The following is a 10,990-nucleotide window of genomic DNA, read 5'->3' on the forward strand; positions in this document are numbered from 1 at the left end:
AAAAAGATACTGTAACTATTATAGTATATGTTATATTTACTATAGTAATATAGTTAGTAGCTACTAAGTATATTAGCTATAGGTAGAACTCATCCATTGTCAAAATGCCTTACACTATAAAATCCATGCACGTTTCATTAAATGATAGGGGCATTGCTACATAACATGCATTTTGTTTGTTTTCATAATTTTTTATTCATACAAGTAATATTGAAATTAGGCATTTCCAAGGGGAGCACAAATAAAACCAGGAAATTCATGTCAAGTACAGCTCATAGGTCACTTTTTTGGTCAAAGCCCAACGTGCCATCGCAGTAAAAAAAAAAACTTGTAGTTTTTATCGGTCCAATAAAAGTATTGACTAAGAGCTTTGTCTTTTGAGTCTTGTAGATCTTTAGCCTGGAGAGTTGGTCCAATTAAATTCAATAACATTGCACTTTGCCTGTTAGGATCTTGCATTTCTCTCTGTTTCTGCCAAGCATTCACGTACAAGCCCCCTGGCATGAATGATACCTTCAAATAAAAACAATAGAAAAGGTAAAAACACAATTAACTGCTGGAGTCCATGAAACATCAAATTATAACTTTACAGAACCCAATGGTGCATTGTAAGGTTCCACAAGGTAAGCACTAGCTCTCGAGAACCAAAGGGGGCATACAGCCCTCCCTAGGGTTCTCAGTCAAACATATGGACCACAGCTGGGCCAATATGTATTACAGTCCTGACGCTCTGTTTTAACGTTTAGAAATGTTAATAACCCCTGCTTGCGATATGGTTATGGACACCTTTGGAACTTTCACATCACAGAGAAAAGAGAAAATACCAAAAATACACTTATTGTACTCCTTTTTAAAACCAATTCCCACAGGTGTTTTGTGTTGCACATTTTGTGCGACACTTCATAAGCTAATGAAAACTCAGGAGGGACCAAAAAAGGCTTGAAGTTGTGTTACACCAAAAATCTCAGTGGGAATATGTAGTAAATGAGCTAACACTAAGTGTACCTCTACTGGTTACCTTTAAGGACCTGGATTTGTCTTAAGCATTGATTTGGGGAAAACTTTGCCACAGATGGAAACCACTTGCATATTTGACTTCACCCTCTATTGTGATCTCCAAAGTTTTGGCATCTTCCATAAATTGCAGCTGCGAATCCGACATAGAAATAATTAGAAGATGAAGCTCCGGTAATATGGATAACTATTGAAAGATAGCTCATATGCATTTTTCTACATTGTAACGGTCCAAACTTTGGTAGGTAGGCTGCTGGCAGGCTTCAGCCGCGGTACAGCAATGCCAAGTCAGCACATGCTCATGGTTCTCAAAGGGGAAGTGAAATGACAGGCTACAATGACTTTGCTCATGAATGCCACAAATTACATGTAACTATAATTCCTAGAATTTTATTTCACGGGTGACTTTTCATTATCTGGATAGATACTTGTGGTTTCTAGCTAACTTTACACCAATCAAAGCAGTGGAGCGTGTAGTGAAGCAAAACTTTAGTGGTCAAAATCATTAATCTTGGCGTGACGGTGGAGCGAGTTTGCAATCATATTGCTATCATATCACGCAATTTAACCATTTATAAAACGGTCATATACAGTACCAGTCAAAGGTTTGGACACCTACTCATTCAAGGGTTTTTCTTTATTTTTTTCTACATTGTAGAATAATAGTGAAGACCTCAAAACTATGAAATAACACATGGAATCATGTAACCAAAAATTCTCTCAACCAGCTTCACCTGGAATGCTTTTCCAACAGTCTTGAAGGAGTTCCCACATATGCTGAGCACTTGTTGACTGCTTTTCCTTCACTCTGCAGTCCCAACTCATTCCAAATCATCTCAATTGGATTGAGGTCGGGTGATTGTGGAGGCCAGGTCATCTGAAGCAGCACTCCATCACTTTCCTTCTTGGTCAAATAGCCCTTACACGGCCTGGAGGTGTGTTGGGTCATTGTCTTGTTGAAAAACAAATGATAGTCCCACTAAGCCCAAACCAGATGGGATGGCTTATCACTGCAGAATGCTGTGGTAGCCATGCTGGTTAAGTGTGCCTTGAATTATAAATAAATCACTGACAGTGTCACCTATTGTTCACCGAATACCTTTTTTGCACTATTGATTAGAGCCTGTAAGTAAGCATTTCACTGTAAGGTCTACCTGTTGTATTTTGTGCACGTGACAAATAAACATTGATTTGACCAGAAAAGCACCCCCACAGCATCACACCTCCTCCTCCATGCTTCACGGTGGAAACCACACATGCGTGGAGATCATCCGTTCACCTATTCTGCGTCTCACAAAGACATGGCGGTTGGGACCAAAAATCTCACATTTGGACTCATCAGACCAAAGGACAGATTTCCACCGGCCTAATGTCCATTGCTCGTGTTTCTTGGCCCAAGCAAGTCTCTTCTTCTTATTGATGTCCTTTAGTAGTGGTTTCTTTGCATCAATTCAACCATGAAGGCCTGATTCAGTCTCCTCTGAACAGTTGATGTTGAGATGTGTCTGTTACTTGAACTCTGAAGCATTTATTTGGGCTGCAATTTCTGAGGCTGGTAACTCTAATGAACTTATCCTCTGCAGCAGAGGTAACTCTGGATCTTCCTTTCCTGTGGCGGTCCTCATGAGAGCCAGTTTCATCATAGGACTTGATGGTTTTTGCGACCGCACTTGAAGAAACTTTAAAAGTTCTTGAAATTTTCCGGATTGACTGACCTTCATATCTTAAAGTAAAGATGGACTGTTGTTTCTCTTTGCTTATTTGAGCTGTTCTTGACATAATATGGACTTGGTCTTTTACCAAATAGGGCTATCTTCTGTATACCACCCCTACATTGTCACAACACAACGGATTGGCTCAAAAGCATTAAGAAGTAAAGAAATTCCACAAATGAACTTTTAACAAGGCACACCGGTTAATTGAATTGCATTCCAGGTGTCTACCTTATGAAGTTAGTTGACAGAATGCCAAGAGTGTGCAAAACTGTCATCAAGACAAAGGGTGGCTACTTTGAAGAATCTCAAATATATTTTGATTTGTTCAACACTTTTTTTGGTTACTACATGATTCAATATGTGTAATTTCATAGTTTTGATGTCTTCACTATTATTCTACAATGTAGAAAATAGTAAAAATAAAGAAAAACCCTGGAATGAGTAAGTGTGTCCAAACTTTTGACTGGTACTTTGAAATTGTAGCAAATTTAATCAAAATAAACAGAAATTCCTTATTTACATACGTATTCAAACCCTTTGCTATGAGACTTGAAATTGAGCTCAGGTGCATCCTGTTTCCATTGAACATCCTTGAGATGTTTATACAACTTGATTGGAGTCCACCTGTGGTAAATTGAATTGATTGGACATGATTTGCAATGGCACACACCAGTCTATATAAGGTCCCACAGTTGACAGTGCATGTCAGAGCAAAAACAAATCCCTGAGGTTGAAGGAATTGTTCGTAGAGCTCTGAGACCGGATTGTGTCGAGGCACAGATCTGGGGAAGGGTACCAAAAAATTTCTGCAGCATTGAAGGTCCCCAAGAACAGTGGCCTCCATTCTTAAATGGAAGAAGTGTGGAACTACCAAGAATCTCCCTACAGCTGGCCGCCCAGCCAAACTGAGCAAAAGGGGGAGAAGAGCCTTGGTCAGGGAGGTGACCAAGAACCCTATGGTCACTCTGACAGAGCTCCAGAGTTCCTCTGTGGAGATGGGAGAACCTTCCAGTAGAACAACCATATATGCAGCACTCCAGCAATCAGGCCTATATGGTAGTGGCCAGTCAGAAGCCACTCCTCAGTAAAAGGCACATGACAGCGCGCTTGGAGTTTGCCAAAAGGCACCTAAAGACTCTCAGACCATGATAAACAAGATTCCCTGGTCTGATGAAACCAAGATTGAACTCTTTGGCCTGAATGCCAAGCGTCACATCTGGAAGAAACCTGGCACCATCCCTACGGTGAAGCGTGGTGGTGGCAGCATCATGATGTGGGGATGTTTTTTTAGAGGCAGGGACTGGGAGACTAGTCAGGATCGAGGCAAAGATGAACGGAGCAAAGTACAGCGAGATCCTTGATGAAAACCTGCTCCAGAGCGCTCAGGACCTCAGACTGAGGTGAAGGTTCACCTTCCAACAGGATAACGACCCTAAGCACACAGCCAAGACAACGAGGAGTGGCTTCGGGACACGTCTCTGAATGTCCTTGAGTGGCCCTGCCAGAGCCCAGACTTGAACCTGATTGAACATCTCTGGAGAGACCTGAAAACAGCTCTACAGCAACACTCCCCATCCAACCTGACAGAGCTTGACAGGATCTGCAGAGAAGAATGGGAGAAACTCCCCAAGCTTGTAGTGTCATACCCAAGAAGACTCTATGCTGTAATCACTGCCAAAGGTGATTCAACAAAGTACTGAGTAAAGGGTCTGAATACTTATGTAAATATAATATCCGTTTTTTATAGATTTGCCCCAAAAATATAAAACCTGTTTTTGCTTTGACATTATGGGGTATTGTCTGTAGATTGATGAGGGGAAAAAACAATTTAATACATTTTTGAATAAGGCTGTAACGTAACAAAATGTGGAAAAAGTCAAGGGGACTGAATACTTTCCAAAGTCACTATATATATATATATATATATATTAAATACACCATGACAGCGCAATACACAAGGGGTGGAACAGTGGCAAAGGTACCAACAGGACAAACAGAATAATATTAGTCTGAGGAGATATTAAATAAGGGAATTAAGTCTCGAAGGGAAATACGTTTTATTGTAATTTACGCCTCACACTTTCATTAGTCGGATCCTTTTGTGATATTTGGGTAACCATAATTCTTTTTATTTATATATACAGTGGGGAGAACAAGTATTTGATACACTGACAATTTTGCAGGTTTTCCTACTTACAAAGCATGTAGAGGTCTGTAATTTTTATCATAGGTACACTTCAACTGTGAGAGAAGGAATCTAAAACAAAAATCCAGAAAATCACATTGTATGATTTTTAAGTAATTAATTTGCATTTTATTGCATGACATAAGTATTTGATACATCAGAAAAGCAGAACTGAATATTTGGTACAGAAACCTTAGTTTGCAATTACAGAGATCATACGTTTCCTGTAGTTCTTGACCAGGTTTGCACACACTGCAGCAGGGATTTTGGCCCACTCCTCCATACAGACCTTCTCCAGATCCTTCAGGTTTCGGGGCTGTCGCTGGGCAATACGGACTTTCGGCTCCCTCCAAAGATTTTCTATTGGGTTCAGGTCTGGAGACTGGCTAGGCCACTCCAGGACCTTGAGATGCTTCTTACGGAGCCACTCCTTAGTTGCCCTGGCTGTGTGTTTCGGGTCGTTGTCATGCTGGAAGACCCAGCCACGACCCATCTTCAATGCTCTTACTGAGGGAAGGAGGTTGTTGGTCAAGATCTCGCGATACATGGCCACATCCATCCTCCCCTCAATACGGTGCAGTCGTCCTGTCCCCTTTGCAGAAAAGCATCCCCAAAGAATGATGTTTCCACCTCCATGCTTCACGGTTGGGATGGTGTTCTTGGGGTTGTACTCATCCTTCTATTCCTCCAAACACGGCGAGTGGAGTTTAGAGCAAAAAGCTCTATTTTTGTCTCATCAGACCACATGACCTTCTCCCATTCCTCCTCTGGATCATCCAGATGGTCATTGGCAAACTTCAGACGGGCCTGGACATGCGCTGGCTTGAGCAGGGGGACCTTGCGTGCGCTGCAGGATTTTAATCCATGACGGCGTAGTGTGTTACTAATGGTTTTCTTTGAGACTGTGGTCCCAGCTCTCTTCAGGTCATTGACCAGGTCCTTCCGTGTAGTTCTGGGCTGATCCCTCACATTCCTCATGATCATTGATGCCCCACGAGGTGAGATCTTGCATGGAGCCCCAGACCGAGGGTGATTGACCGTCATCTTGAACTTCTTCCATTTTCTAATAATTGTGCCAACAGTTGTTGCCTTCTCACCAAGCTGCTTGGCTATTGTCCTGTAGCCCATCCCAGCCTTGTACAGGTCTACAATTTATCCCTGATGTCCTTACACAGCTCTCTGGTCTTGGCCATTGTGGAAAGGTTGGAGTCTGTTTGATTGAGTGTGTGGACAGGTGTCTTTTATACAGGTAACGAGTTCAAACAGGTGCAGTTAATACAGGTAATGAGTGGAGAACAGGAGGGCTTCTTAAAGAAAAACTAACAGGTCTGTGAGAGCCGGAATTCTTACTGGTTGGTAGGTGATCAAATACTTATGTCATGCAATAAAATGCAAATTAATTACTTAAAAATCATACAATGTGATTTTCTGGATTTTTGTTTTAGATTCCATCTCTCACAGTTGAAGTGTACCTATGATAAAAATTACAGACCTCTACATGCTTTGTAAGTAGGAAAACCTGCAAAATCGGCAGTGTATCAAATACTTGTTCTCCCCACTGTATATATATATATACCGTGTCCACTTGGCCGCCTGAGCCATCGAGCAAATTAAAATAGGGGGAGCAAACTTATGTTTTTGCACCTCCACTTTTTTGGGGGGAATAATTATAATAATGCATTGGATAATGTGTCAATTTTCACTTAATTTTGAGCTAGTCTGTATAAAAATTATAATTTTATGTGTGTGTGTGTGTGTATGTATATATGTATGTATAAGAGGTGCAAAAACATAAGTTTGCTCCCCCTATTTTAATTTGCTCGATGGCTCAGGCGGCCAAGTGGACACGGTTTGGCTCAGTCGCAAAGAGAATTAACTTTGCAGTGGTTTCTGATTAATAAACAACGCCACACTGGTGGGTGGTAACATTCAAATAAAACCCAGCCCTGAAATTAGATGTAGGTTGGAAATAATTTGTATTACATATCATGGGAAAAGACACCGCATTCACACGGATTTGCACGAAGTGGGCAGTTCGGATTTGTCACTTCAAACTAGAGTGGTGATGATACCAGTATTGCAATATTTTTTCTATGGCAAAAATTACAACATGAAGCAGACCAAACTATTTGATCCTTTAAAAACCTGCTGCATGTAATATATTGGAAAATAAATAAATGTGACTGGATGACAACATAATGATGTTCGTTTCCAGCATTTTCCGTTTTCCTAAAGAAGTTTAATCCGCTTCGTGCTTTGTTTCCTTGCCACGACACTAAAGAGTATCGCAATACTGGTATCGTCCCAGTCCTACTTCAAGCCCAAATATATCATACTTTTGACTAAAACGATCACTTATTGACTTAAATAGTTGTGCAAATCATAAGCTCTTTGGCGTTTAAAGCGGAGATCTGCATTTGTTGAAACATCGCCATTGGTCGCACCAGTCGCATTTGTTAATATTTTTGAAAACGGGGCAGAGGTGCATTCTGCATTGTGGTAAAAAAAAAAAAAAAAAAAATTGGAGTACATACATACTGTACTGTTCTACCATGCGTGCAATGGTGTGCAATGATGTCAGAGGGAAGAAAAACTATATTTGTTGTTTTAAGTAACATCTTTGTTGTTGTAATATCGCAAACGGATGTGGCAGTTTCAACGCTACAGATTCCAACTTTCAGTTATTTTTGGATGATAATTAAGTTGAATTTTCAAAATGTCAAAAAAAGTATTGCAAGCGAGGGTATTGAACCATATTGCAAGCGAAGATTAACATTTTGTCAGAGTGTCTGGGCATTTCCACCGCACGGGCAGATAATTTTGTGAACGGACTAAGGCGCTAGCATTACAGTGCATGAATAGGCAAGCACATACCTCGCTTTAGTCTCTCCATGGCACTTTTGCTCCCAGCATAAGTTGGTCTTATCTCCTTCCCAAGCTCTTCAATAATGGATAGCAGTTCTGCATATTTACTCTGAGGCACTTGACTTCCACTTGAACTCTGTGATACAATGAAAGAATGGTTTGAAAATGAAACAGTGTGACTTATGTCAATTACATTAGTCACCAACATACACTCAGTGGCCAGTTTATTAGGTGCACAATCCCGTTCATGAAAATGGTTCGCTCCTACAGACAGTTAGTCACATGGACGTGGCTTGCTATATAAAGCAGGCAGACAGGCATCCAGTTACTGTTCGATTGAACATTAGAATGGGCAAAACGAGTGACCTCAGAGACAGTGTAGTATTTCAAAAAAAAAATTGCCTTTATTTATCATGCCAGGCAGTTCCATTATCTCAGAAACGGCCGGCCTCCTGGGCTATTCAGGCACGACAGTGTCTAGGGTTTACCGAGAATGGTGCAACAAACCAAAACAACATACAGTCAGTGGCAGCCCTGTGAGCAAAAACAGCTCGTTGATGAGAGGTCGAAGGAGAATGGCAAGAATCGTGCAAGCTAACAGGCGGGCCACAAACAGGCAAATACCGGTGCAGTTCAACAGTGGTGTGCAGAACGGCATCTCGGAACGCACAACTCGTCGGTCCTGGTCACGGATGGGCTATTGCAGCAGACGACCAAACCGGGTTCCACACCATCAGCAAAAAAAAAAAGAAAAAAAAAAAAGAGAAGCTGCTCCACAATCACCAACACTGGACAATATTGAGAAGTAGACAAACGTCGCCTGGCCCGATGAATCCCAGGTTCCTGTTGAGTCATGCTGATGGCAGAGTCAGGATTTGGCGTAAGCAGCATGAGTCCATGTCCCGATCCTGCCTGGTGTCAACGGTACAGGCTGGTGGCGTAATGGTGTGGGGAATGTTTTTCTGGCACACGTTAGGTCCCTTGATACCAATTGAGCAACAATTCCATGCCCAGAAGAATTCAGGCTGTTCTGGAGCCAAAGGGAGGTCCAACCCAGTACTAGATGGGTGTATATAATAACTGGCCACTGACTGTAAATGATACCAGAAATATTCTATGGAAATTCATGCTTTGTGCTGCAAAAAAACATTTGGCAACATTTAAAATGTGTGGTATAATCTATCACATTAGATAATGCATTGCCATCATCCAAAACATATTTTACAATTTCAGTCTTTACCTGTGAAAAGCTGAAAGATGGTGGTCCATAGTCATTCACTACTGGCCTGTAAGATTGTAGTGTTGATATGCTTGTTGAAGTAGAGTGAACAACAGCAACTGTTGAAGGAGTGAAAAAATTAAAAGATATACAGTATACTATATGCCACATGCAATACATGCATGCATTATTAAATTGATTTGGAATGAATCATTTAAAGTTGACCAGGAATAAGTGGCTGAAACGTTAGACTTTTTTTATTTATTATTTACGGCATTGTTTCAATGAGTGTGTTGCATTACTTTTGTCCATTTTAACTTGACATACATGGAGACTAATGGAGGCTGTATGGAGGGGTGAGATGGAGATGCAATGAGGCTCAGAGAACACTGGGTGTCACCAAAGGGTCAAAGAACGGTCCACATCCAGATCAATCATTAGCCTTGGTGAAACAATCATGGAGGAAGCCGTACGGGTAGAATTAAGAAGCCAAAGTGATACATTTAATATACACTGTTACAGCATCCAACCTGACAGAAAATCTGACAATAGAGTACGCATGTTCTGTTTTGGTAGACGAGTGAACAACCGAATTATAAACTTTACGGATGCACGAGAGGGAAAGGGTTTTATGATTAGTGATAATGGCGGATATGAATCAGCTCTCAGGATCTGACCCTATACATATAACTGGACAAAAACTACAGTCACGGGCTTCCCCCAGGTATTCATTACAACATCGAATTTTACAACCGACAAAACAGAGTGAAGACTAAACATTAACTGAAATGTCCTCCTCACCTTGGTTCACGGAAGTTCCGAGAACATGCTGATGGAGGTTGGGCTTGTAAGACATTCCTAAAGACATTGTAAATTAAAGAAATAAAAATCGTCCTAAAATCCAATGAAGCGTCTCTGTCTCCCTCAGACACTTTTTGTTTACAGCAGAGCAGCACCGGCAAATATGGCCGTCACTTTATATTGACACCCACAATGCAATATATCCTCACAATAGCAAATACATTCTTATTTGACCCCAAAAACGACTTTCTTACGATAACTATTACAAAATTAATTTAAAAAAATACACGATTTATTCAATTATTTTTCTTTAAGCTTTTTGTTATAGTGTATTGGGTTATAGTCTTAAGGCAAAATATAAAAAAGTTCATGTCAAACTCGGATGACTGAATAAAAAAAATTGATGACTGACCATACAGCTCCTGTAGCCTGTGCTAGTAATACGGATAACGTAACTCAAAAAATATTGCTATGCAATGTAATAAGGATATTATTACAATTAAATAAGTATTATCCTACACATATTGTTGTTACAGTATAATGTTTAATAATGAAAAAATATATCCTAGGCGTAGGCCTACTCTTACGTCATTTACGCTACATAATCATGACATACTTATTAAGCAATTAGTTACGAGGTGTGGTATATTGGCCTTATTGCTATTATAAACTGGCTACAAACATATTTAGAACATTAAAAATATATATTTTGTCATACCCGTGGTATATGTCTTATACCACGGCTTTCATCCAATCAGAATTCAGGGCTCGAACTACCCAGTTTATAAAATGTGAATAATAACAAGCATTGAACTACTTTGCTTGAGGCTGTGTAGTGGGGGGGGGGGGGGGGGGGAGCAGGTCCTAAAATAGATAGGTAATAGGTAACATTGGTAACATAGGTAACATTTATCGTTATCAGATGAAAATATATATCAATTGACACATATTGGGAAAACCAGATAGGTAACATTGGTAACATAGGTAACATTTATCGTTATCGGTAACATTTATCGTTATCAGATGAAAATATATATCAATTGACACATATTGGGAAAACCAGATAGGTAATAGGTAACATTGGTAACATAGGTAACATTTATCGTTATCAGATGAAAATATATATCAATTGACACATATTGGGAAAACCAGATAGGTAACATTGGTAACATAGGTAACATTTATCGTTAT

General features: G+C 40.3%; 1 protein-coding gene across 1 annotated transcript; it reads right to left on the minus strand.

Annotated features, from left to right (window-relative positions):
- Positions 1 to 170: 170 nt before the first annotated feature.
- On the minus strand, positions 171 to 9,964 carry LOC139576740 (cyclin-dependent kinase 2-associated protein 1-like). The gene is made up of 4 exons (XM_071403153.1): positions 9,800 to 9,964; positions 9,020 to 9,117; positions 7,789 to 7,915; positions 171 to 513 (listed from the first exon to the last, which is right to left on the minus strand). Exons 1-4 carry the CDS (start codon positions 9,864 to 9,866, stop codon positions 446 to 448), a joined length of 360 nt encoding a protein of 119 aa, XP_071259254.1. The 5' UTR covers positions 9,867 to 9,964; the 3' UTR covers positions 171 to 445.
- Positions 9,965 to 10,990: the final 1,026 nt, after the last annotated feature.

Source organism: Salvelinus alpinus, chromosome 5, assembly GCF_045679555.1.
Source record: "Salvelinus alpinus chromosome 5, SLU_Salpinus.1, whole genome shotgun sequence".
Lineage (NCBI taxonomy): Eukaryota > Metazoa > Chordata > Actinopteri > Salmoniformes > Salmonidae > Salvelinus > Salvelinus alpinus.

Bases quoted from the DNA above. Each gene is read 5' to 3' on its own strand.
- LOC139576740 (XM_071403153.1), bottom strand. From the start codon at position 9,866: ATGTCTTTAGGAATGTCTTACAAGCCCAACCTCCATCAGCATGTTCTC. The intron at 7,916-9,019 runs GTAAAGACTGAA...ATTGTATCACAG, and splicing joins CATCTTTCAGCTTTTCACAG to AGTTCAAGTGGAAGTCAAGT. The intron at 514-7,788 runs GTATGTGCTTGC...TTTTATTTGAAG, and splicing joins CATGGAGAGACTAAAGCGAG to GTATCATTCATGCCAGGGGG.